The sequence below is a fragment of the Protopterus annectens genome, chromosome 9.part0 (assembly GCF_019279795.1).
Source record: "Protopterus annectens isolate FY-2018-M chromosome 9.part0, PAN1.0, whole genome shotgun sequence".
In the NCBI taxonomy this organism is placed as follows: Eukaryota; Metazoa; Chordata; order Ceratodontiformes; family Protopteridae; genus Protopterus; species Protopterus annectens.
In genome coordinates, this window is record NC_056743.1 from 809,752,494 (window position 1) to 809,780,126 (window position 27,633).

General features: G+C 41.8%; 1 protein-coding gene across 1 annotated transcript in view; it reads left to right on the forward strand.

Annotated features, from left to right (window-relative positions):
• The window catches only part of AVIL (advillin), a 456,785-nt gene that overhangs the window by 150,938 nt on the left and 278,214 nt on the right, over positions 1–27,633 (forward strand). Inside the window, exon 2 of the mRNA XM_044083463.1 lies at positions 19,362–19,482. Coding sequence (XP_043939398.1) covers positions 19,411–19,482 — 72 coding nt within the window. The 5' untranslated portion in view covers positions 19,362–19,410. The remainder of the gene's footprint in view (positions 1–19,361; positions 19,483–27,633) is intronic.

The following is a 27,633-nucleotide window of genomic DNA, read 5'->3' on the forward strand; positions in this document are numbered from 1 at the left end:
AAGACCAGTCAGGGGAACACAAAGGCACCTCTTGAGGAGGCTTTAAAACCATTCAAGCATTAAATAACCCCTGAGTAAAATACTGACATTCACATTGGAGGTCCTTAACTACAGGGGACATCCACACAAAACATCTTTGGAAGGTCAGAAACCCAGTAACATTCAATAAGTGTAGTCCGGATCTCCTTCCTTACTAAGATCTATGGAATCCCCCTCAGTCCCTTGCATATAATCAGCTGAGGTTCCCCTTCAACATCAGGAGCAGACATTTATAAAGCCTCTGAGGACATGTAAGAAGTCAGATCCATACTGGCCTCCAATGGGGTCATGGCAGAGGAATCTGAGGTTACCAGTGGATAATCCCCTGGGCTTTCACTGGTCCTGAGAGAGAGATGTCTCGGGGTGCTGGACAGCACCCATATCCGACCTAAGTTTTTCTGCCTTTTTCTTGGCAGATGGCTGACTCTTGGAATGGGACGACTCTGCTATAGCACTTTGAGCCAACAGTTGGTTTTCAAGGTAAATAGATAAAGAAGAGAGATGACTATGTGGGGTCTTCGGGATAAGAGCCTGGCAGATAGGTTCATAGGTTCATAGGTAGGTACTAGGCTATCGGCCCAAGGGCTTACATAATCCTAGCCAACAAGGCTCCCTGGCGTACGCCACCCAATAAAGTTATTTTCCTGTGCCACTATCAAGCAGACACAGAAGTGATCCCCGGGGTGTATTTCCTATTTCCCATCCACTCATCAAGATTTTTCTTGAAGAGTGCTAATGAAGAACTTTGCTTGACATAGATGGGTAGCCTGTTCCAGAGTATGGGAAGTCTCTGGGACAGGAATCTATCCCTCCAGCATGTCCTGTTTATTGTGGTGACAAGGTTTAGGTCCCTAGAGCGTGTAGCTTGGAGGGCTTGGGATTTCTTTAGGTGTAGCATGTCCAACAGCTCTGGGTTTGACATAGGTTTATATGTTAGGCAGAGATCACCTCAGAGTAGGCGATATGCTACGGAGTAAAGCTGGAGTTTTTTGAGACGGTCAGTGTAGGGCATTTGTTTGAGGCCATTAATCCTCTTTGTGAGGTACTTCTGTGGCCTTTCCAGCTGCTGCAGATTCCTTGTGAGGTACATTCCAAAAGGGGCATTGTACTCTATAATGGGTCTAATGAGTGTCAAGTAGAGGGGAACAATGACCTCTTTTTTCCTGGATGAGAACCCTTTTGTGATGAGATGTGCCACATAGAAGGACTTCCTGACTACTGTGGTGATGTGACTATCAAAGGAGAGACTGCTGTCCATCTGGGTCCCAAGGTCTCTTATCACACATTCAATGTTAAGTAGATTGCTGCCTATGTGGTAGTTCATGGGTACAGAGTTTTTACCAAAGGGGTTGACACTGCACTTTTTGGCATTGAGCTTGAGGCCATGGCTCTGACACCAGGCATCTGTCTCAGCGTGGCCCTTCTGTAGGATGTCCACATCATATGGGGACTTGACTATGGCTCCTAGTTTGCAGTCATCTGCGAACTTCTTTAGCCAGAGGCCTTCTGTGTTAGCCTGTACTTCAGATAAGTAGATACCAAACAGGAGAGGTCCCAGGATGGAACCCTGTGGTACTCCACTTGTCACTGCTTTGAGGTCAGATTTGGAGTCTGCAACTTTTACAGTGTGGGTTCTGTCAGTGAGCCAGTTGGCAACCCATCTTGTGACGTAGGGATTTATGCCTAGTTTAGTGAGTTTAGCTATAATTCCAGAATGGGGGATGGTGTCGAAAGCCTTGGCGAGGTCAAGATAGGCTGTGTGAACCACCTTACCCTTATCTACGGCTTTGGTGACTGCCTCAAAGAAGTCAATCAGGTTCAGGAGGCATGATCTGCCTTTCACAAATCTGAACTGGGTGGGATCCAGAGTTTGGAGGTTACCAATGTCTTTGTTTATGAGTTCCATGATAATACGTTCCATGGCCTTGCAGGCCAGACTCGTCAGGCTAATAGGTCGATAGTTCTCGGGATCAGTGGTGGCCCCCCCTTTGTGGAGTGGGATAACTGTTGCTGTGCACCATTCAGTGGGCACAAAGCCTGATGTGAGGCTATTATTGAACGTGGTGCTTAAGTGCAGAGCCAGTTTGTTCTGAATTTCGTGTAAAACGCAGCCTGGGATGTTGTCCAGTCCCATGGATGCTGTGTTTTTGGCTTTAGAGAGTGCAGCTTTTACCTGCGTAGTTGTGATTACAGGGACTTTGCATTCTTCCTGTATAGATATGGGCCCTTTAGGGGGTGAGGGGGTGTAAAGTTAGCACTGAACCTATCTGCCAGGATGTTGGCAATATCAGTTGGTTCTGTAATTTTCTTGCCGTTGTACTGTAACTCACTGCAGATCTGGTTGTTGCCATTGAGATTCTTGACATAGCTATAGAATGCTTTGTGGTTGTCCTTAGAATTAGTGGTGATTTTGTTTTTGTAGCTAGCTTTGGAGGATCTTATAAGGGATCTCAGCTTTTTACTGAGGCTGACCAGGGAGCTCCTCCACTCATGGGATTTTATTCTCTTTTGCAACAGTTTCTTCCTTCTGTTGTACAGTGTGTTTATGGCAGGGGACCACCAGATTGGCTTCCTTTTTTTGGAGGGTAGTGTCTTGGTTCTGTTTGGGATAGCACGATCCATGCACTCATGTAAGTGCTTATAGAGTGCTTTTGTGTAGGATTCATCTGCATGGGTGTCATGAAGTTCACCACTTCTGTCTTAAGAAGCATAAGGTTGGGTTTGGAGAATTTTTTTACAGTGGTTTCCTTAATGGGGGGCGGGGGCGGGATGTGGATATCAAGGGTGATTAGCTTATGGTTGGATCGGACCTATGAGGAGTTGACTTCAGGTGTGGAACACTGGTCACTCATGTTGGTAATGACTAGGTCTAGGATATTGTTGCCCCTGGTGGGGGTGTGGATAAGTTGATCCAGGGCATTGGAGTTTATGAATCCCAGAAAGCGTTGAGCTAAGGAGTTGGTACACGAGTAGTTTTCCCAGTTAATGATGGGGTAGTTGAAGTCGCCCATTATTAGGGTGTTTTGTTGAACCCTAATATTTTCCAGCACATCAAGAAAAGAGGAGTGGGAATCCTGGGGCATGGTGGGGGATCTGTAACAAGCTACAATTTGGATTGCAGTTTTGCCCAGAGTTAGTTGCAGTTGGATAACCTCAGATGCATTATGCTGAGCAACTAGCCTGGAGGTGTGGATATCCTTAATGAATATGGACACACCTCCGCCTTTGGTGTTTCGGTGCAGGTTACATGGCCAAAAAGTGTGGTATGAGTTATAGCCTGGTAGTGCAGGGGTGCTCTCTGGAGCCTTGAACCAGGTCTCAGTCACTGCACAGATATCGATGTTCTCCATTTTAAGGAGCGCCTCGAGTGAGTGCATTTTGAGATTTAGACTTCTAGCATTGAGTAGCATTACCCTCAGTTTTTGCTTGCCTGATCCTGTTACAGTGGGGAATTTGTCATTTGAACCTTGCCTAAAAAGGCACTATAGGGGCAGCAAGAGCCTTAGCCAGCATCCGGAATCCCAGGGGCAACATGTGCAGGCCATCTGTGGCAAAGCATTGTGGTCTGTCAACCATGTCATCCCAAGCTGACAGATACTGGATTCCCTTAGAATGACACCAGAAGCTTAGCCAATTGTTGAAGTCAATCATTTTGTCCTTGTACTGTGGTATCATTCTGGGTGATGGCAGAATGCTACTCAGGGCTAGGGTCATACCTGCCTGGGCTACAAGATGAGAGAGCTCCTCCATGTCTCTTTTCATGTAGTCCAGGAAGATACATCTCAGGTCCTTCAGAGCAACACCACAGAACACTCTGTACAGTCGTGGAAGCACCCAGAACAGAAAAGACACTGGAAATGATTGTCTTTTTGTGAAATTTGCCTCCCACACTGACATTTTCCCTTTCTGGATGACATGAACCCGTCAGCACTAAAAAAAAAAAAGAAACCCCCCCTTTATGCCCCACGCCTTGCGCAGGTAGCGTATGTGTGATGTACAACACCTATAAGTATTAAAGGCTTTGGTATACTGACTAGAAGTTGGGCTATCCTTGGCGGAAGATCCTGCAGATTATGAATACTAAAACAGTGATATGGAAGGACATCATGTAGACAGATGAGAGCACAACTGAACAATTATATAATGTGTAACCACACATTTGTCATTGCCAAATAGTTTTTCACTTTATTTTTTGTAACTTTTTGATAACTACTGTCCCCCACTTAAAGGGCGGCTGCGGTGATGCAGCGGTTAGCATTGCCACCTCACAGCAAGAGGTTCTCCGGTTCGATCCTTGGCTGGGGTGCCTTCTGTGCGGAGTCTGCATGTCCTCCCTGTGGTTGCGTGGGTTTCCTCCAGGTGCTCCGGTTTCCTCCCACATCCCAAAGACATGCTGTAGGTGGATTGGGCACTCTAAATTGGCCTTAGGTGTGAGTGTGTGCATGTGTGTGCCTTCTGTGGAAGGTTGGGCACCGGGCTGGCAACTCGACACCGTAAAACTCCACTGACAATCATGAGCGGACAGTGATCCGCTGTGGTGACCCCTAACCGGGAAAAAGCCGAAGGAAAAAGAAGAAGACTGTCCTCCACTTAAAAATCTACTACAAATCCAAGAAGTATCCAACTCACTTAGAGCAACTGCAGCTGGTAAGACCATCATTTAAACTAACTATTACTGAAATGCTTTTGTAAAATTGCACCTACTTGTTGGAGCAACATTCCAGAAGACATCAGATTAGCATCTGATCTCAAAAGCTTTAAACCTCAACTGGAAGAGCATCTTACTGAAGTGAGCAAATGCAAATGAAACTATGCAGTATAAACATCTCAGAGTTCAGTGAGATCAGCACTCCTATCACTTCAGTTGTATTGGCCCTAATTTACCCAGGTATATGGAAGTTATTTTAATATCATAGTATAAGTCTACAAATATATATTCCTAATCTGACTGCATAATTCTGTATTTATTTTATGAAAGGAAGACTGTATATTTTAGTGTGTTTACCACTGTACTTAGACTAAGTATTTCCTTTGTCTAAAGTGCTTTTTTCTTTTTTGAAGCACCAGCTGAATATTTCATTGTGTCATTATGTACATATATAATCTCCTGTTATAATATTCTTGTGCAATGTTTATGTACACTGCCTTGCCTTTTGGCCTAGGTCATAGCTGGAAATGGTCTTAGGACCAGTCTACCCACCCGGTTAAAAACTTAAAATAAATAAGTAAATTATTAAGTGGCTGCTTCCTTTCTGCAATATCTGCAATTCTCAGCACTGCCCTCATTGATTTGTTGTATCAATCTGAAGACGTGGTTTCAAATGCATTCATTATGACATGACATGACTAAAAGCAAAATGTTACTGTTGCTACTGGTGTCACAAACCCATCCGTTGTTATCATTAGGTTTACAGACAGTTGTGTATATGTATGTCTCTTTCTATGCACTGTGACTAGGCTGGTACCCTGCCTCAAAGACTGCAATCCACACTGCACAGAGGAAATTTCTTGGAAACAAGATAAACATCTCTGTTATTTACACAGTCTCTATGACTCAAACTTAAATGCAGAAAAAGAGCAATGCTTGTGAAGTATTTCAGTCTAGGTGTGGCTTCACCTCTTTGAGATTCCTCACTTAGTTTTACAATGTTGACCCCTTTCCAAAAAGGGAAATATGTCGGCCACAGACATGACCCTTCCCCTATGCAGTTCTCAAGTAACAAAGGCAGAATACTTTAGTTTTCTGAAGAGGACAGACCCTCTCAACAAAGACACAGACAATCTTATTGTATACACCTTCAGGTCCTTCTCTTCAGCTCTTACGGTGAATTAAGCTGATAAAAAATGATTGTAGTTTTAACAGCTCTGCAGGCCAGGAGGATCATGTGCTCCATATTTAGTATCCAAAAACCACTTCCTTTTAACTGTTTTTAGCCTGGACCACAGCAAGATTTTCAGGTTCTCAGTTTCTCCCTCACACATGCCACATGCATCACTCCCCAGTACTGAATGCAGAGAATTAGTAATGAAAGAGGGTGAGACGGAGACAAGAGAGAGAGACTATTGATGTTGCCATGGTCTGATACAGCCATTGTGCAAAAGTGTACAAAACCCAGCAGTGGTGACTGAACCATTTCAAAGGACCATGGATGTTAACAAGTTAGAAGTTCCAGCCTAGGAGAAAATAATACATAGTTTTCATGTTCCACTGGATGTCTAGACATTACCATTTGAAAATGGGGCATTATGTCTCCACAATGTACAACTTTCTGCTTAGATACAAAAGAGGGTGCTCTTCAGTTTCAGCCATTTGAGACAACACAGTCCTCAAACCAACATGCAAAGTGTTCATCTGGACAATAATCTCCTGGTTAAAGTTAGGTGTTACCAGGACTCTGTGCACATAAAAGCTTGCATACACCAAAGAAAATACCATATCTCGTCTCCTTTGTCAAGTCCATCCTTTTAAAGCAGGTTCATGAGATGAATTGCTGAGATTGCAAAATGGAATATCAACCACTGTCAGCAAACAGTCCGGTCCAATAATGTCCTTATTTGGGTTTGGTCACCATCTGAGACTATCTTTAGAGTCATCTTTATCACTTGTGGCTTCTCCTGGACCATATTCATAATGTACTGAGGCACATGATGCTTCCAGGTCAGTGATACTCTTGGACAACTCTCTAAAACAGATGAGTACTGCCTGAAGATTTTGTAGATGAGAGAACCCAATCTTGAATGTATATAATCACATAATTTAAGTCTGCAACTCCATAATGTCTATGTGTCTAAAGGAACTTGTCAGTTGACCTTTAAAATGTTGCAGAGGCCTTATATAACTTATATGGGAAGACTAAATATGGAATAGTTTTTCCATTATAGAAATCATGTTCTTTTTCTTTGCCATCTATGTGAGAGGCACACTCCAGTACCCATTTACTAGGTCCAAGGATATGAGACAATGGCCAGGACCCAACCTCTCTGTTAGTTTATCAACCTGTGGCATTTGGTAGGCATTAATATGAGAGACAGAATTCATCTGCTTCAAATCATTGCAAAATCTATGCTTCCATCAGGCTTGAGTAAAAGTGCTGTGGGGTTAGTTCACTCACTGGCATCTCATTTTTACTTTCGTAACAACTTTTTTACCTTTGGTCTCAGGAACCCAGTGAAGACAGAGCTTCAGTTTTTAACCTGGTTATGTCACAGTGTCATGGTTTATTGTTTTAGACATCCTGGAAAGGAAGAAAAGCAACTTTATTTTTACTGATAAACTCAACCTCCTTTCTTTGGTTGACAGAAAGTGATTCTTTGACTATTATTCCTGTCTTAGTGGTGGATCACACCAGAGGGGTAGCTAAGGTGGGGAGAAAGGGGCAGCTATCCTGGGTGCAAGGTGTTAAGGCCCATGATATGTGTCAGTATCACCATTCAGAAATGAACAAACAAACAATTGATCTCAGCCTTTCCCTTCTTGGTCAGTGGCTATATGAAACATTGTATTTACTGTCTTATGGAACTGTTACACTAAGGTATCTCTCTGTGAGTGATATACAGAAGCTCTTATTTATTTAAAAAGTAGCATGCATCATGGGGTTGCCATCATGGAGACATAAAAGGAGCTTCTTGATTAAATAGAAGATTGAGGAACTCCTAGTCAGATCCAAAGTCATGTCAACAATATGCAATGACATTAACATTGGCTCTTCCCATGACAATGCCTTCTGGCTATCTGATGGCATAGCGTAAGATAATGAGTATGTACTGGTGTTCCTACCTGACTTAGGTAGGGGTACTATCAGGTCTATTGCTAGCCTTGAAATGGAGCTTCTGTTATAAGTATGTTTATTAGCAGAAGACAGCTATGTTTCTATAGAGAAGAATACGGGTATGAGACTCACCTCTATTCTACTACCGCAAAGATTCAAGTCCAAAAGAACCTGCCCAGTGGCTTTTTCTGTATCTTCTCTGCCCCAAAATGACCAGTGAATACATGGCTATCTGATAATTTCAATACCATGAAAAAACAATCCTACTGCAGTAAAACTTGTAGAGACTGGTAGAAGAAATTCTTTACACATACCAAACAGTGGTTCTCCTGGTTTGTATTTTGTAATTTCAGAAACAAATTATTATATATCTAGGGTACCAAGAACAGATTAGCAACCTTCTCCCTTCTTTTTGTCACTCTATGCATGAATTTGTCTGTTGCCTCTAAGTAGTGTAAATAGGGAATGGAGCCCCCCTTCCTAGGTATATCCTTGTGTTCATGCACACTGTCTTGAGTATTCATAAGTTTGGGGAAATTTATCTGAAAGACAATCATAGCAGGATGACCTTCCCTATCTCCATATTATGTCTAGGTACAGCATCTCCCACTGATATGCTTCAGCTAGCACCCATGGCTGTTTTTTTGTCCTTATTAGGATGATACCATTGTAAACGGGGTAGTGAACCCATTTCATCATTAGTCAAGTCCTTATTTTCTGCTTGTTCTCCAGTACCACATGTCATGTATACAAAAATAATATTTTCCTGTAATTGTCCTACATGCCAAACAGGCCACATTCCCCTGAAGTGTGTACGTATTAAATGTATTTTGGCCATATTGAAAACACTGCATTCAGGCAGCAGTTGCAAAACCTACTAAATAAAGCAGGACAATGCATGTTGGTGTTGACAATGGAGGAACTGAATGCTCACGTCAGGGCAAACAGAACAAGATATGAGAACTAGCTGGGTCCACAGTGAGGTCATTCTAGACTTCTCTCTGGCCAATAGCTTCATGGTAACCAAGGCAGGGTTCAGTAAAGCAGACAGTCACAAGATCACAAACAAGACTGGCCAAAATGCAACTCGGACAGACCTCCTCCTAGTAAGGAAAGAATATTGGGGTAAAGTCAGAGATCACAAAGTCATCCTTGGAGAAAGATTTATCCCACAGAATAAGCCACTGGTGGCTGCAACGAAGCAGAGCCTTCTCTGTTAAAGCAGAAAATCTCGCTCTGTCTTCTAGCTCTACTATTTTTTTAAATAGTTCTTGAGAAGATTCGTATTCAGCCAATCTTTCCTTCATTTCATCCTCTAATTTCTCCAATTTTATCAGCTCATCTGAATAGCTACGTAAAGTTTCTTGTGTTCTTTCCAGCATTTTGTCATTTGACTGTATATATCCCCCTGTGTCTCCCTTACTTAAAACATCTATGACTGCATTTGATATATTTTTTCTTGTAAATGACTAGAAGCTATCTCCTGTACTAATGCTAAAACCTGAACTGCTTTTTGCAGAACAGCTGCAAGGCTCTTCCCCAGCGGGTTTTTTTTTCCTTTCTTCTTCTCCTTTTCTAGTTAATTTTATCGTTATTTTCTCTGATTTCTTCTTTACTGACAACCAGGCAGTAATGTGACGTGACAAACCATGAACTACATTTTTACCAAATTGTCAGCTTTCAGTGGTTATTTTACATCAGGTTTCTTTTTCAGATTGGGAGAGCTCTGTACAATCTGGCTTTCAGATTAAAGCCATCTTGGAACTGTATGTAGTGATTAGGGAAAGCTTTAAGGCCAACAGAGACTAGTGTGAAGACCTGGAAATTGGCTGGAGCAAAAGCATACACATCAAAGGAAATACTCACAGCTCTAGAACCTCAGGAAGAACAGGAAACAGGGGGAGCCAAAGAAGAATAGCAGCATCTCAAACCAGCATGTGTGAGGACAACAGAGCAGGTATGGAGCTGAGCCTAGTATGGAAATAAGGTACATAATTGGTTCATTGGTTCATACTAGGCTAGCAGTCTATTACAGGCCTAGCCAATAATCAGAGGTCAGAATCAAACATTGTACCTTTTATCTGTGAGGTTAAGAACTTAACCATTATGCCAACCAAATTAGTGGAATACAGATGTCCAGGAAATTATCAAAAGAAAGTGGGAGTACAGGAGAAAGTGGGAGATAGAAAAAGATGGACCTGGCTAAGAAGGAATACTGGTTGACTAACAAAGAGGCTAAGAGAGGAGATGCAATAGCAAATAACAAGGCATCAGCGGCACTCTGCCAACTTCTGGAAAGTGACTCATCAGATAGCATAATGAAACTTTAGCAGATTGCAAGGCAAAGACAGAAAGATAAAGCTAATATGCAGCAGACAGCATTTATAAGGGATGCCAATAAGAAAACCTTTTCACTAGTCCACAGGACATAAAAGGCAGATGGAAGGAGTACCTCCAGCGGCTTCTGAATGAAAAAAAAATATATAGATGCTTTACAGCCCTATACACAACCTACAATGAAACAGGAAGAAGAATCTACCCGAGAATAAGTAAGAACAGCACTAAGGAAAATGAAATAAGGGAAAGCAGCAGGCTCAGATGAGGTCACAGAAGATATAATCAAGATATTGGGTGAGTTAGGTGAGAAATAGCTCCAGGTGGTACTCATAGCAGTATGAAGAGAAAGGCATATCTCAGATGACTAGAAGATATGCATATTAGTGTCAGTGTAGAAGAACAAAGGGGGTGTTCACAACTGTGGACAGTATAGTGGTATCAAATTCCTGTCATAGAGCATGATAGTGCTGGAGGCGGTGACTGATAATACAATATGCAGAGTAGTAGAAAGTAACATGGGAGATGAGTAGTCCGGATTCAGATCAGGATACAACACAACTGACCCAATGTTTACAGTGAGACAGATAGTTAAAAAGAGGCTAGCAATGAGGAAAGAGTCCAAATGGGCATTCCTAGACTTGGAGAAAGCATATGACATGGGGCTGAAGAAAACTGAACTGGGCAATCCTACAATGGTTCAAAGTACCAGAAACATTGGTAGGATTAGTGTAGGCTATGTACAAGAAACTAACAACACAAGTACAAACTGTGTTTGGACTCAGAGAAGGGTTCCCAGTGGTAGTGAACATGCATCAGGGTTCAGCTCTGAGTCCACTGCCATTTATACTGGTGATGGACTACATTGGCAAGGTTGCAGGTGACAAATCAGCAAAGCAGCTCTATGCAGACAATGTGGCATTACAAGCGGACTCTGGACAGGAGTTTCAGCAAAAGATAGGGGAATGGAATGCAAACCAAATGCACATAGGATGAAACCGAGTACAGACAAGCTGGCTATCTTGACAGTAAATGAGGAAAATAATATGAATCTGAAAACTGAGATAGAAGGGATAATAGTAGAACAGGTCATCAGCTTCAGATATTTGAGAGGGTATTAGAATAAAGAGGTCAAAGACAGAATTACAGGTGCTGCAACCAACCGGCACAGAGTGGGGGGGGGGGGAGGGTTGGTGTGTGATAGAAGAATGCCAAAGAAGTTGAAATGTAAGGAATACAAAACAGTGGTGTGACCAGTACTTTTGTTTGGTACAGAAATCTGGGCAGTGAGGAAGCTAGATGTGATGGAGATGAAGTCACTGACATGAGTGGTTGGATATACACTGTGGGACAGCCAAAGGTATGATGACATTAGAGCAGAAGGCAAAGCAGCTGCAATTGCAAAGAAGGTCAAACAAAACAGACTCTGGTGGTTCAGACACATATGCAAGAGAGCAGGAGATAATTTGGTGAAAGGGGCAGAGAGAAAGAAGACAAGCGGAAATGAGGATGTCCAGCAAAGAGATTAATGGATTGTATTAGAAAATATTCTCAGTTAGAGCGTCTTCTGTGTGGCGACATGTGTGAATGGGCGTTCCTTCGTTGAAGGTTGTGCATTAGGCCCGGCAAGCCAGCACGTAAAACTCTACTGCCAATCATTAGTAGACCGGAGTTCCGCTGTGGCGACCCCTAACCAGGAAAAGCCAAAAGACACAAACAGAAAATATCTATGACAGTCATGCCTAACTGTTGAAGAAGGTTGGAGAATGGCACTGAATAGAGAGAGGTAGCAGCATTTGGTAAAAGACCCCAACCCATGTAGAAAACGGGGAAAAAGGGGATTGATGATGATAAGTAGGATAGTCTTTCCCATTTGCACACATATACACACACACACACACTTACATACATATATATACATATATATATATATATATATGTGTGTGTGTGTGTGTGTGTATATATATATATATATATATATATATATATATATATATATATATATATATATATATGTATTTGTTTATATATACACATATTACAGTTACCAGTGCCACATGTCAGGAAAGTAAGGAGAATATTTTGCTAAAATTTTCTTAAATGCCAATTAGGTTGCACCCAATGCACAGTGTGTGATCTCCCCATACTCATTACTAAATGTATGTTTACCGGCAGGGTAGTCTTTCTTGTCTCTGTATAATTACACTACAGCTAATTTGTTTCTATAATCAAGTAGGTTCTTAACTGTGGTGGTGGTGCTGCGGTAGCGTTGTTGCCTCACAGTAAGACGTTGTCCTGTTCGATTCTCAGCTAAAGCGTCTTCTGTGTGGAGACATGCATGAATGGGTGTACCTTCGTTGAAGGTTGTGCATCAGAGCTGGCAACTCAGTACATAAAAATCTACTGCCAATCATTAGCGGACCGGAGTTCCGCTGTGGTGACCCCTAACCGGGAAAAGCCGAAAGATACAACAATCAAGTAGGTTCTTGCTATCAATCTGATTACAGATGAGAGTCACACACTGGCAGAGTCAAAGAGGTTCTATACACTGACTTCTTTTGCAGACATTTAGAACTTCTATAGTGACACAAAATTCACAGTATCCTGTATGATATCACATTAAACAATATAAAGAAGCACTAATATACAGCATAATAAACATGTCTGTTAGTTCCTTTCCATATACTGGCAGCACATATTCTGGCTTAAAATTACCAATCTCCAGTTTGGTTTTATTTTTCAAACATATTTTTTGCCAGTTCTTGTACAGTGAGTAACTGGGAAAGTAATTTTGAGGGTGTCAGTCACTTTACTCAGAATATCTCTGCAGAAGTGCACAAGACTTATCATGTCCCCAAAGATTGTGAGATGGGGCAGATTAAGAGTACCTTGGGTTCTAGATGTTTTTCAAGCCATGGCCCCCCCACACATTTTTTTGGTGGGGAGAGACCATGCATGTTCATTTGGATTCATCTTCCCGATTTAGGACCTTAAAACATCTGTCATTAAAGTTCACCAAAGTCCATACCTATCAATTACAGTGACTTAACTGTGTATACCTCAAATGTCTAATTGAGATAAAAAAATGGCCACAGTAGTGTTCCGACCTGCTTTACAGAAATGCAAGGCAAGCCTAATGCCTGTTTAAATTGATCATGGCAGCATGGTAAACCATTCTCATCCACAGACAGTCCCCATACTCAACAATTATAGCCCCATTGTTTACTGTGTACACCTCAGATGCCTGATTGCAGTTAAAGTAATAATTATGGACATAATAATGTATTTCAAGTTTGTTTCATACAGTTACATAGTGGCCCAGGTATTCCAACTTATTTCAGATAATTACACTCTAGTCCTGCTAAGCTAGACGGTATACACTGATCAAATAACAAGTACTTAAGTAACTTTCATCCACAGACATTCCCCACCCAAACAGCAGTTATAACCACATTGCCATGTGCATCTCCTTGCCTGTGATAAATGCAAATGGCTATCAACCTCTTAGATCAAGAATCAGGACCAAGCCAAAAAAATAAAAAAATTAGTGTCAAAAGTCCAAAATTGGGGACAGATATTTAAATATTGATGTACATAGAGTTGTTCGAATAAAAGTGTTTGCATTAGCATGCATTTTCTGAAGAATATAAAGTCTGAAACCCAAATGTTTGTCATTATTTAGAGTCTGCAATGATCAATAATTAGTCAGAAAACCACAATTTATGAGGAACAGAGCAAAATGAGAAAAAGTCAGGGGACATTCTGCAAAATCCAGGACTATTTCAACTTATATTAATACAAATTGTGCCAAAGATTATTTCATACAAATGCACACTAGTTTGGTAAAGCCAAAATGTAAGCTGAGCAAATGACAAGATAGTAGGTTGCTTTCATCCACAGCCAGCATCCTTACCCACTTAACAACTGCAACCCACAATGATTTGGTTAAAAAAACACACTCAAATTTTATAAAACACAGACTAAAAATATGAGACAAAGTTAGGAACATTCTGCAAAGTCATGAACTGTTTCAACTTGGTTTCATAGAAATAGCTCGACAGAGTAAATATTCCAGTTTATTTCATATATAAATACACACTGTTCCTGTAAAACCAGATTGTAAGCTGGATAAACAATAAGAGGTTAAGTTGCGGATCAAAAATTTTAGGCAAAGGCAATAACATTCTGCAAAATTGCGGACTGTTTCAAATTATTTTCACATAAGGACTGGTCAGTATTTAAATACTCCAATTTATTTCATACAGATGCACATTAACCCTTAATAACAGACTTTAAACAGAGCAAATAAGAGGGTAATTCACTTTCCTACACAGCACAGCTATCCCCAAGTGAGGTAGTTGCCTCTGCTCACATATTAAAATAAATATTCTACTTTATCTCATGTGAATGCACATTAACCTTTAATGCCAAACTTTAAATGGAACAAATAAAGAGGTTTGATTGCTTTCATCCACAACAGAGCTATCCCCTCTTTTTAAAAAAATCTAATTTAAAGTAAGGCATGTATCTTTTACACTTTTTTGTCTTCATGTGCCCCACCAAGTAGCTACTGGGCCCATACTGGGCCCCAATGGCAAGTGTCCCTTACTGCATACATACATATACATGAATCTGTACATGTGTATTGCAATGCATTAAATAATTGAATAATTGGTTAACCTGAAATAAGGAGACCACTTTTGTAACTTTAAGTGTATGATCCAAAATTTGGTTATTGGAAATATAATACTTTTAAACTTAACATTTCTCTACTATTAGAAGAAGAAATATTGAGTTTCATATAAAGTGTTCTTGTTAGGGGAGAAAGAGTGTATGGGGAGGTAATGTCCTTGGTTCCATGGGTAGAGGGATGGCTGTGTTCATCACACTACATAAATACACCAGCTCAGCAGTTGCTGCACTTCTGCATTTTATTTTTAAAACCTGCCATATCCCAGTGATTGCAGAAAAGCTTGGTTTGGCAGTGGTGGGTGCAACAACTCCATTTCAAATAAATGTGTTTTGTTGAGCTTCTATAGTTTTTGTAATACTCGATAAACTCAAAATGCTGTGATTACTTTGTTCCATTACTGGGGCCAAGGAACCATGCTCACAGTAACGAAAGGTAAACTAACTTTTTTTACTGGGTCATTCTGTGCAAGTGTAAATGACAGGCAGCAAGAGTACATAAAGGTAAATACTTGTGGCTCTCCTTTAACACTGTTTTTTAAAGAAAGATTTACTTTTTTAGCAAGCAGTTGATCATATGTTATGTTCAGCACACAAATGTAACTGAAATCAATTGTCTTTCATGATGAATATAAGGAAACTTTCAAAAAATGTTTTTTTCTGGCCATCACCGGGGGGGGGGGGTGCCCCCCCAAAGTGGTGACTGCCTGTATTGCCCCTATTATAATCTGCCACTGTTGTTAGAGTAATCTAATTCATCCTATCTCTGGACCACACCAAGTGACTTTTGCGGGAAGGTTTACACAACTATCAGTTCCACTACTCATCAGGCTGAATTACTTTCCAGCTATGAACATCATGCATATATAACCATGTTGGCTACTTTACTGAAAAGGTCTGGACATGAATTTTCTGAGCCTGCATGGTGATATTTACCCCAAGTTGAACTAACATTTTCATTTTCAACATATGGTAATCTGGTGTGTAAAATGGGGCCACCAGGCATGCCTACTTAGTTACCAGACATTTTTTTCTCTTTTGACTACTATGCTCAAGGCTTAACAGGAATAGTTCAGCACAATTAGTTGGTAGCCATTTTTGTGTGAATTGGCTGATGTACTATGCTTTGATGCTTGAAAGCAGATAGGGAATACCTGTTCAAAACAGAACCACCTAAGTATATCCCCCACCTCCCACAACAGATTCAGACTCTTCTCCTCTGTCTTTACTATTTCAGGTTTTGCAACAAGACTTTAAATAATTCTTTCATTTTGCAAGGACTATTGCAGTGGTGCTCACAGGCATCACAGTATTTTCCAAAATGCCCAAATTCTCCACCAATTTGATAAGGATTGTACCTTGTCTTTACTTTCACTTGGTAAAAGGAAAAGAAAAGGTAAGAATTGTTTTCTATCAGAAGAATGAGAACTGATCCTCTGAACCTTGACACTTCAAAATAAATAAATAAATAAACTGTGATTTAAATGAAGAGCACTGAATCCTGAATCTCTCTGTTATACCTTTACATAATTTTTACAAATGTGCTTCCCCTGTACCCCCCATTGTTGGGTTGTGCTCCCATATCCCTGCTGCTGTGTACTAATTCCAAGATCAGTATAGCTTGAAGTAGGAGAACACTATGAAGTGATAACATTGTGGAATTAATACATATTCCAGTGGTTATGCATTTTCAATGTTGTTATGATTAGGGTCAAAATATGGCCTTTGAAGTATATCAACAGGTTCCTGATAACAGAAAGTATGACTGTATTTTGGTATTAATGTGGCATCTTTCCTGGGTAGTACCACAGCTATGACAGGGAGAAGAGGGCAGTAGCCCTTTGCACAAGTTGTTAGGGTGTGTGTTGTCACCTAAGATAACCTGGCAATTGAGTGCCAATACAGTAACTGCATTCATTGATGCATAGCCAAAGGATCTCTCTCTCTTTTTCTTTTTGGTCCTCAAGTTAGGGTTGATGGGGTGCTAAGGAGAGCAAATTCACCTAGCTGTGCCTATGTTTCTCGTTACTGGTGAATTGCAGTCTGTTTTGAGTCTTTTTGCAACTATACACTACACAGGGCTTCCCTAATCATATGTTCCTCATTTAATTTCACAGTTTTCCCCCTTTCCTAAGATTCAATAGATTTACTCACTCACACATACACACACACAAGCAGACACGCACACGCGCACGCACACACACACATGCGTGCGTGCGCACAGACACACATACATACATACACACACACACACACACACACACACACACACACACACACACACACACACACACACACACACACACACACACACACACACACACACATTCCCCTGTAAGAAGCAGTCCTGTAAAGTAATAAAGTTACAATGCCTTTTCTTTCTGAAGAATCTAAGTTTTATGACATCTGAGTCTAAACAATACCTAAACAACTTTGATTTGTACAGTTCAGATTTTCTCTTCCTCTTCACTAATGAACTAATACAAAATTATTCTAGCAGTCTGCATTAGGCCTCCAGGTAGACTTATCCACACTTAAAAGTGTTAAGCTTGGTTCAAAGCAAGCTTTTCAGTGTGTTTGACTCAAGCCTTCATGCCTTGAAGTACACACAGACACACACACACACACACACACACACACACACACACACACACACACACACACACACACACACAACTTATGTGAGTATGTGTGTGTGTGTGTGTGTGTGTGTGTGTGTGTGTGTGTGTGTATTTATATTTTTCCATGTTCATGAACAAATATGTGTACGTATAATTCTCAATTTGGCAACTTGCACAGTAAAGCAGTTTTGATAGGTAGCTCATAGGTTCATAGGTTGGTACTAGACTGTCGGCCCTAGGGCCTATACAAGCCTAGCCATAACAATTCCCTGGCTATTTCTTCCCACACTATTTACTTCCCTGGACCCCTGTCTAGCAGGGCGACTGACATGATCTCCGGGGTGAATTTCCTTTCTCCCATCCAATCATCAAGGTTCCTTTTGAAGAGGGCCAAAGAGGTGCTCTGCTTGACATGTATGGGCAGTCTATTCCAGAGTCTGGGGAGTCTCTGGGTCAGGAACTTATCCCTCCAGCATGTTTTGTTTATTGTGATAACAAGATTTAGATCCCTGGAGCGTGTGGCTCTGAGGGATTGGGATTTCTTTAAGTGTAGCATGTCCAACAGCTCTGAGTTTGACATGGCCTTGTATGTTAAGCAGAGATCGCCTCAGAGTAGACGATATGCAACAGAGTATAGCTGGAGTTTTTTAAGTGGTCAGCATAGGGCATCTGCTTTAGGCCTGTGATTCTTTTAGTGAGGTATTTCTCCGGCCTTTCCAGTTGTTGCAGATGTCTTGAGAGGTACATACCAAATGGGGCGTTGTATTCTATAATGGGTCTAATGAGGGATGAGTACAGTGGGACAATAACCTCCTTTTTTCTGGATGAAAAACCCTTAGTTATGAGGTGTGCCACATAGAAGGATTTCCTGACTGTTGTGGCGATGTGGTTATTGAAGGTGAGACCACTGTCCACCTGTGTCCCTAAGTCTCTTATCATCCTTTCGGTGTTTTGTGTACTGCCACCTATGTGATAATTCACAGGTACATGTTTTTTCCCAAAGGGGATAACTATACATTTCTTGGCATTGAGCTTGAGCCCATGGCTCTGGCACCAAGCATCTGTTTCTGTAAGGCCCTTTTGTAGAGTATCCACATCATTTGGGGATTCAATAATGGCTCCAGTTTGCAGTCATCTGTGAACTTTGTTAACCAGAGTCCCTTAGTGTTGGGCTGTACTTCAGAAAAGTAGATGCCAAATAAGAGAGGTCCCAGGACTGAACCCTGAGGTACTCCACTTGTCACTTGTCTGGAGCTGGATTTGGAGTCAGCTACTTTTATAGTGTGGGTTCTGTCAGTAAGCCAGTTGGCAACCCATCGAGTGACATAGGGATTAATGCCCAGCTTAGTAAGTTTATCTATGATTCCAGAATGGGGGATGGTGTCAAAGGCCTTGGCGAGATCCAGATAGGCTGTGTGGACTGCCTTACCCTCGTCCACGGCTCTGGAGACTGATTCAAAGAAGCAAATAAGGTTCAGGAGACAAGATCGGCCCTTCACGAACCCAAACTGGGTGGGGTCCAGTGTTTTAAGGTTGCCAATGTCTTTGTTTATAAGTTCCATAATAATGCGTTCCATGGCCTTGCAGATCAGGCTCATCAGACTGATGGGGCGGTAGTTCCCAGGATCCAAGGTGGATCCCCCCTTGTGGAGTGGGATAACTGTAGCTGTGCGCCACTCAGTGGGCACAAAGCCTGAGGTGAGGCTTTTTCCCTTTTTATCCTTTGATCCTAGAGCAATTATGTCATGAAATTAACCAGATTTACTCATACTCTTTAAATGAATTTGCTTTAATTTTACTGGTAGGTCATATTCCTCTTTTGCTTCTGTTTTGCATTTGCTCACAAAAATGATTATTACTTACGAAGATGGATACATGTAAAAGTTATTTTATATAATTCCCTTTACAGCAGTTAACTACCTCCCGCTGAAGACTATCCTGCATCAGAAGATCTAACCATGGCAGCTGTAAGCAATGCCTTCAAATCAGTCAACTCCAGCACTCCTGGTGTCGTTATATGGAGAATTGAGGTGAGTCTGGTTCCCCATATCATAGGAACTCCTTGTTGTGTATGTGTTGCATTAAATCCTTTCCATGCTTGATGTAAGTGTTATTATCTTACAAAATAAACCATAAAACTATTTAAGCCCAATGCTAAGATGATTATAAAATAATATATTGCATTCTGGGTGTAGAAGGATAAATCCTTAATTGCTTAGTTGTCTGTCTGTCTAAGTATTTAAACACTGTTTTATTATCTGTGTAGCATAATTGGTAGAAATAATTGTACAGAAAACTCCTAACCAAGGAAACAATAGGATCGTGCTGTCTGACCATATTTACCTAAAAAACAGAGTAGCTGGAATGTAGTGTGTATAGAAACTGACTGGAGGAAATTGTAGGGCCTGTAAGTATGAGACATAATGTCTGGATTATTACTGTAGAGTGCAGAAGATGCACAGTTTCTGGATTAATTATTTTTATGAAATGCACTCATTTATGTGTTAAATTGGGGTAGTGAACATGAAGTCACACACCATAAGTTATTTTATCTTACTGATAACCACACATTCACTTTCTAGATATATTTAAAAAAAAAGTAGTCTGTTGTTACTTTTTCCTTTAAGTAATGGTCTGTTTGCTGTGCTAACCAAAATGTTTTGCTTTTCACACTGTTAGATATGACACAAAGAATATCTGACATTCCCAAATTAACAAAATAGGTGACTAAATTATTTCAGTAGCATGGTTTTATTTTGCTGAAGTTTTTGCTTTTGTCAGCTAGTTTCTCCCTCTGTTTTTTTTTTTTTCATTCCTAAGAATGACAGTACATCACAACATTCCCTCTGGCACACTTGTTTATACTCCCTAGCTCCACCCCAGCTTTTCTGTGAAGTAGTTAGTGAATTTTTTGTTCATGGAACGTAGCCGACAGGTGAGAGACATGAACGAACAAAAGATTTCATTGTCTATACAATGTTTTTTTCCAGTGTTACTTCACTTACTCAGTGAGCTGTGTATGCAGCAGGTCTGTGTGTTCCTTTACTTACTCAGTGAGCTGTGTATGCAGCAGGTCTGTGTGTTCCTTTACTTACTCAGTGAGCTGTGTATGCAGCAGGTCTGTGTGTTCCTTTACTTACTCAGTGAGCTGTGTATGCAGCAGGTCTGTGTGTTCCTTTACTTACTCAGTGAGCTGTGTATGCAGCAGGTCTGTGTGTTCCTTTACTTACTCAGTGAGCTGTGTATGCAGCAGGTCTGTGTGTTCCTTTACTTACTCAGTGAGCTGTGTATGCAGCAGGTCTGTGTGTTCCTTTACTTACTCAGTGAGCTGTGTATGCAGCAGGTCTGTGTGTTCCTTTACTTACTCAGTGAGCTGTGTATGCAGCAGGTCTGTGTGTTCCTTTACTTACTCAGTGAGCTGTGTATGCAGCAGGTCTGTGTGTTCCTTTACTTACTCAGTGAGCTGTGTATGCAGCAGGTCTGTGTGTTCCTTTACTTACTCAGTGAGCTGTGTATGCAGCAGGTCTGTGTGTTCCTTTACTTACTCAGTGAGCTGTGTATGCAGCAGGTCTGTGTGTTCCTTTACTTACTCAGTGAGCTGTGTATGCAGCAGGTCTGTGTGTTCCTTTACTTACTCAGTGAGCTGTGTATGCAGCAGGTCTGTGTGTTCCTTTACTTACTCAGTGAGCTGTGTATGCAGCAGGTCTGTGTGTTCCTTTACTTACTCAGTGAGCTGTGTATGCAGCAGGTCTGTGTGTTCCTTTACTTACTCAGTGAGCTGTGTATGCAGCAGGTCTGTGTGTTCCTTTACTTACTCAGTGAGCTGTGTATGCAGCAGGTCTGTGTGTTCCTTTACTTACTCAGTGAGCTGTGTATGCAGCAGGTCTGTGTGTTCCTTTACTTACTCAGTGAGCTGTGTATGCAGCAGGTCTGTGTGTTCCTTTACTTACTCAGTGAGCTGTGTATGCAGCAGGTCTGTGTGTTCCTTTACTTACTCAGTGAGCTGTGTATGCAGCAGGTCTGTGTGTTCCTTTACTTACTCAGTGAGCTGTGTATGCAGCAGGTCTGTGTGTTCCTTTACTTACTGAGTGAGCTGTGTATGCAGCAGGTCTGTGTGTTCCTTTACTTACTGAGTGAGCTGTGTATGCAGCAGGTCTGTGTGTTCCTTTACTTACTGAGTGAGCTGTGTATGCAGCAGGTCTGTGTGTTCCTTTACTTACTCAGTGAGCTGTGTATGCAGCAGGTCTGTGTGTTCCTTTACTTACTCAGTGAGCTGTGTATGCAGCAGGTCTGTGTGTTCCTTTACTTACTGAGTGAGCTGTGTATGCAGCAGGTCTGTGTGTTCCTTTACTTACTCAGTGAGCTGTGTATGCAGCAGGTCTGTGTGTTCCTTTACTTACTCAGTGAGCTGTGTATGCAGCAGGTCTGTGTGTTCCTTTACTTACTCAGTGAGCTGTGTATGCAGCAGGTCTGTGTGTTCCTTTACTTACTCAGTGAGCTGTGTATGCAGCAGGTCTGTGTGTTCCTTTACTTACTCAGTGAGCTGTGTATGCAGCAGGTCTGTGTGTTCCTTTACTTACTCAGTGAGCTGTGTATGCAGCAGGTCTGTGTGTTCCTTTACTTACTCAGTGAGCTGTGTATGCAGCAGGTCTGTGTGTTCCTTTACTTACTCAGTGAGCTGTGTATGCAGCAGGTCTGTGTGTTCCTTTACTTACTCAGTGAGCTGTGTATGCAGCAGGTCTGTGTGTTCCTTTACTTACTCAGTGAGCTGTGTATGCAGCAGGTCTGTGTGTTCCTTTACTTACTGAGTGAGCTGTGTATGCAGCAGGTCTGTGTGTTCCTTTACTTACTCAGTGAGCTGTGTATGCAGCAGGTCTGTGTGTTCCTTTACTTACTCAGTGAGCTGTGTATGCAGCAGGTCTGTGTGTTCCTTTACTTACTCAGTGAGCTGTGTATGCAGCAGGTCTGTGTGTTCCTTTACTTACTCAGTGAGCTGTGTATGCAGCAGGTCTGTGTGTTCCTTTACTTACTCAGTGAGCTGTGTATGCAGCAGGTCTGTGTGTTCCTTTACTTACTCAGTGAGCTGTGTATGCAGCAGGTCTGTGTGTTCCTTTACTTACTCAGTGAGCTGTGTATGCAGCAGGTCTGTGTGTTCCTTTACTTACTCAGTGAGCTGTGTATGCAGCAGGTCTGTGTGTTCCTTTACTTACTGAGTGAGCTGTGTATGCAGCAGGTCTGTGTGTTCCTTTACTTACTCAGTGAGCTGTGTATGCAGCAGGTCTGTGTGTTCCTTTACTTACTCAGTGAGCTGTGTATGCAGCAGGTCTGTGTGTTCCTTTACTTACTCAGTGAGCTGTGTATGCAGCAGGTCTGTGTGTTCCTTTACTTACTCAGTGAGCTGTGTATGCAGCAGGTCTGTGTGTTCCTTTACTTACTCAGTGAGCTGTGTATGCAGCAGGTCTGTGTGTTCCTTTACTTACTCAGTGAGCTGTGTATGCAGCAGGTCTGTGTGTTCCTTTACTTACTCAGTGAGCTGTGTATGCAGCAGGTCTGTGTGTTCCTTTACTTACTCAGTGAGCTGTGTATGCAGCAGGTCTGTGTGTTCCTTTACTTACTCAGTGAGCTGTGTATGCAGCAGGTCTGTGTGTTCCTTTACTTACTCAGTGAGCTGTGTATGCAGCAGGTCTGTGTGTTCCTTTACTTACTCAGTGAGCTGTGTATGCAGCAGGTCTGTGTGTTCCTTTACTTACTCAGTGAGCTGTGTATGCAGCAGGTCTGTGTGTTCCTTTACTTACTCAGTGAGCTGTGTATGCAGCAGGTCTGTGTGTTCCTTTACTTACTCAGTGAGCTTTGTATGCAGCAGGTCTGTGTGTTCCTTTACTTACTCAGTGAGCTGTGTATGCAGCAGGTCTGTGTGTTCCTTTACTTACTCAGTGAGCTGTGTATGCAGCAGGTCTGTGTGTTCCTTTACTTACTCAGTGAGCTGTGTATGCAGCAGGTCTGTGTGTTCCTTTACTTACTCAGTGAGCTGTGTATGCAGCAGGTCTGTGTGTTCCTTTACTTACTCAGTGAGCTGTGTATGCAGCAGGTCTGTGTGTTCCTTTACTTACTCAGTGAGCTGTGTATGCAGCAGGTCTGTGTGTTCCTTTACTTACTGAGTGAGCTGTGTATGCAGCAGGTCTGTGTGTTCCTTTACTTACTGAGTGAGCTGTGTATGCAGCAGGTCTGTGTGTTCCTTTACTTACTGAGTGAGCTGTGTATGCAGCAGGTCTGTGTGTTCCTTTACTTACTCAGTGAGCTGTGTATGCAGCAGGTCTGTGTGTTCCTTTACTTACTCAGTGAGCTGTGTATGCAGCAGGTCTGTGTGTTCCTTTACTTACTGAGTGAGCTGTGTATGCAGCAGGTCTGTGTGTTCCTTTACTTACTCAGTGAGCTGTGTATGCAGCAGGTCTGTGTGTTCCTTTACTTACTCAGTGAGCTGTGTATGCAGCAGGTCTGTGTGTTCCTTTACTTACTCAGTGAGCTGTGTATGCAGCAGGTCTGTGTGTTCCTTTACTTACTCAGTGAGCTGTGTATGCAGCAGGTCTGTGTGTTCCTTTACTTACTCAGTGAGCTGTGTATGCAGCAGGTCTGTGTGTTCCTTTACTTACTCAGTGAGCTGTGTATGCAGCAGGTCTGTGTGTTCCTTTACTTACTCAGTGAGCTGTGTATGCAGCAGGTCTGTGTGTTCCTTTACTTACTCAGTGAGCTGTGTATGCAGCAGGTCTGTGTGTTCCTTTACTTACTCAGTGAGCTGTGTATGCAGCAGGTCTGTGTGTTCCTTTACTTACTCAGTGAGCTGTGTATGCAGCAGGTCTGTGTGTTCCTTTACTTACTCAGTGAGCTGTGTATGCAGCAGGTCTGTGTGTTCCTTTACTTACTCAGTGAGCTGTGTATGCAGCAGGTCTGTGTGTTCCTTTACTTACTCAGTGAGCTGTGTATGCAGCAGGTCTGTGTGTTCCTTTACTTACTCAGTGAACTGTGTATGCAGCAGGTCTGTGTGTTCCTTTACTTACTCAGTGAGCTGTGTATGCAGCAGGTCTGTGTGTTCCTTTATGCAGCAGGTCTGTGTGTTCCTTTACTTACTCAGTGAGCTGTGTATGCAGCAGGTCTGTGTGGTCACACTGGATGTGGCACCAGTAACCTTCATTGAAATTTAATTTCCCCAGAAGCCTACTGCATCAGAATCACAAGATAATTATCATCAGTACCCCCAGTCAAATTATTAACAAAACATTAACCTTATCCTCACATTAGCAAATTGTTTATTGGCTACCACTAAGAATAGACACATAAAAACCCCTCTAGCCTATATTCCCCAAAAGACAACCCGCCAAAAATAACTTCCTGAAAATACTATTTTCAGTGTTTTTTGCCAGGGTGCAAGCCACCTGCACCCTCCCCAGACCCTCTAACTAACATAATCAATTCAATGGTTGCACTATAATGGGGAAGAGGACAAACGCTCAGAAATGGCACTTAGTTCCTGCATAGTTCCCCGACAATGCTTTTCAGTGGAGATGCTGCCATTCTCAGGGAATTGAGTCATGGAGAGTTGAGGCTCAGAGAATCTGCTTTTTGGAGTCATAGTATAGCCATTTCATTGTCCTAAGATGGCAGCCAGCAAGGCAGCAGATGAAGAAATCCCTCTGCCTTCTGTGCTGCAGGAATGGGGGTTACTATGCTGATGTTGTTATTTGACTCATTGCCCAGTCACAGGTGCACAATCTGCTATTAGGAGGCAATTCTTCCTCATTGGTCATGAAGTCTTAAACTCTGAAGTCATCTGCTGATGACATGTAAGCAGGAAGATGGGCTTTATTTAATTTGCTGTAGTGCTCACACCTTAATGTAATCCCCACAACATCCACTTGTATAATCTGCAATACTTTTAGCAAGTCACTTAACCATCCAATGCTCCAAGAGATCCCCTGAAAATGGGTGCTTGAACCAAGTGGTCTCTACCTGCTTGTGAAAGGAAAGAAAGCAATGATGAATATGCTCCTCGAAGGCTTATGTTAAGCCGAGGCGCTAGAGCATTTTCCTTAATTTGGAATAAAACCTTTATTTTGGCCATACTGTGATTTTCGTGTTGTGCTTCTGCTTTTGACAATGCATTGTGTTGCCCACATTATGAGCAAGACCAGTGGTCCACCCTGTTGTTATGTCTAACTCCTATGCAATTCCTCTCCCCTTCTCTTCTAACTTGTTATCTAACTCAGTTCTTCTTCAACACATTTGCTGATCTACGCTGTGCTGCTTTTTCAGCAATGACACATCAGTGCCCAGCATCCTTTCCATGTTTCCTTTGGTCTAATTTGCATCATCTTCATTCCAGCTGCCACACACACCTCTTCCTCTTTCTCCACTTCTTTTTCCAATCTTCACCCACAGTCCTTAGTGGGGCTAGGAGTAAATATTGATTCCCTTACTCAGTTTCTTCACTCAAACATATACATGCTTAAACTGGCAATTTTCTTCATATAATGACCCAATATACTTAACCATATTCCATTTTTTTTTGTTTTTTGTGTAATTTGCTTTGAGACAGCTTCCATGAAGTTTGGGACTAACATCTGTACAATTTTCAGTTTTGAGTCAGAAGTACCAGATTTGGCACAGTGATGAGCTGCAAAACTGTCAAACCTGTTTTCATGTGATATAATTTCTGATTGCGCTTGGTAATATTCATTTTGTTTTACCTTAGGTGGTGACTTCAGAACCAGAAATTACTTTTCATGGAACTGATGCATAATGCATAGCGTGATTTCAAAGAATGAGCACAAATAATTTGTTTTGGGGGAGTTATTTAGTTATTTATTTTTTATACCTGTCATCATGTCAGTTGTTTTAGGTGTTTTGGCCTTTTGTTGTTTTTATCATCTTGGTGGCCCTCCACCACCCTCCCTGATGTATTTTTGTAAGGTTTCCTAAGTTGCAGGTGACTTTACCAGATCTTGGAAGACATTTCCTCTCCATTCGTTATTCCTGTGCTTCTGGTGTCATCAGCAGACATGCTAATTCTAGTTTTCACACTTCTTGTTATGCAAGATATAAATATTCTAAATAGGCTGATTCAGACACTGTGCCCCATGTTATCCTTTTCATCACTGGCTCCTGCTAGATGACTTTCCCTTCTCTTGATTTTTGCCTAACAACTAGTTTGCATTCTATCTCGTCGAGTCGGTCTCAATCCCATGTTGTTTTGATCCCCCCAGAATCTTGTGTGGGCCAGTGTCAAAGATTTTACCGGTCTATAGGTATCACATTCACTTTTTTCCCTTTCTTTAAGAATATCCAGCAGTGAAACTCCTTCACACCAGATTAGCAAGATCTTTGCTGCATGAATTATAGCTGTTGCCAGTTATTCAGTTCATGGATGTCCAGGAACTCCATTAAACTTCCATCCATCCATCCGGGCATTTTTCTAAATAGTTTGTCTTTGTATGGGCTGCAGTGGAAGCAAACTTGGGAGGGTAGACCAGAAAAATGAGCAGGACAGACCAGATGTCTTTAACGCTGGCAACAGTGTTCAGTGTGCCCTTTGGGATCTCTAGGCATTTTAAGTCAAACAGAGAGATATAGTACATCCAGTATGTCCTGTGTCTGCCTCACTGGTAAAACCAAGTGGTCCAAGTAAACATACTCCACTTAACCCAAAAGAGCAGTAAATGTACTGCAATACTTGAGAGCTAAACTCATCACTCTGCCACTGCCCTGTGAAGGAGCCTCATTTCTACCACTTGAATTCACAGTTTCATACCCAGTGTTCATAGCCAGAGGAGAGGATGGGGACAGAAATCGACAAGTAAACCTAAGAGTTTTGTCTAATAGCTCAAGTCTCACTTGAGCAGTACAGTCCAATTTATAAGGCCTGCATTACTGCCGCCTCTGCACACATTTGGTGGTCAACTATCTGATCTCTTCTACTCTTAGATCTGAATGACCCCAAGCTACTTAAATTCATTTGCTGTACTCAGTGTAGCTGCTACTCCTCACCTACAGACAGAAATCATACTTTCCTGAGAGATGACCATGAATTTTTTTAGATATGCTGATTTTCAACCCATTCACTTCACAGTGAACTGGATAATTTCATTCTGCGTGCTACTGTCAGCTGACATTAAGAAATCATCATCTGC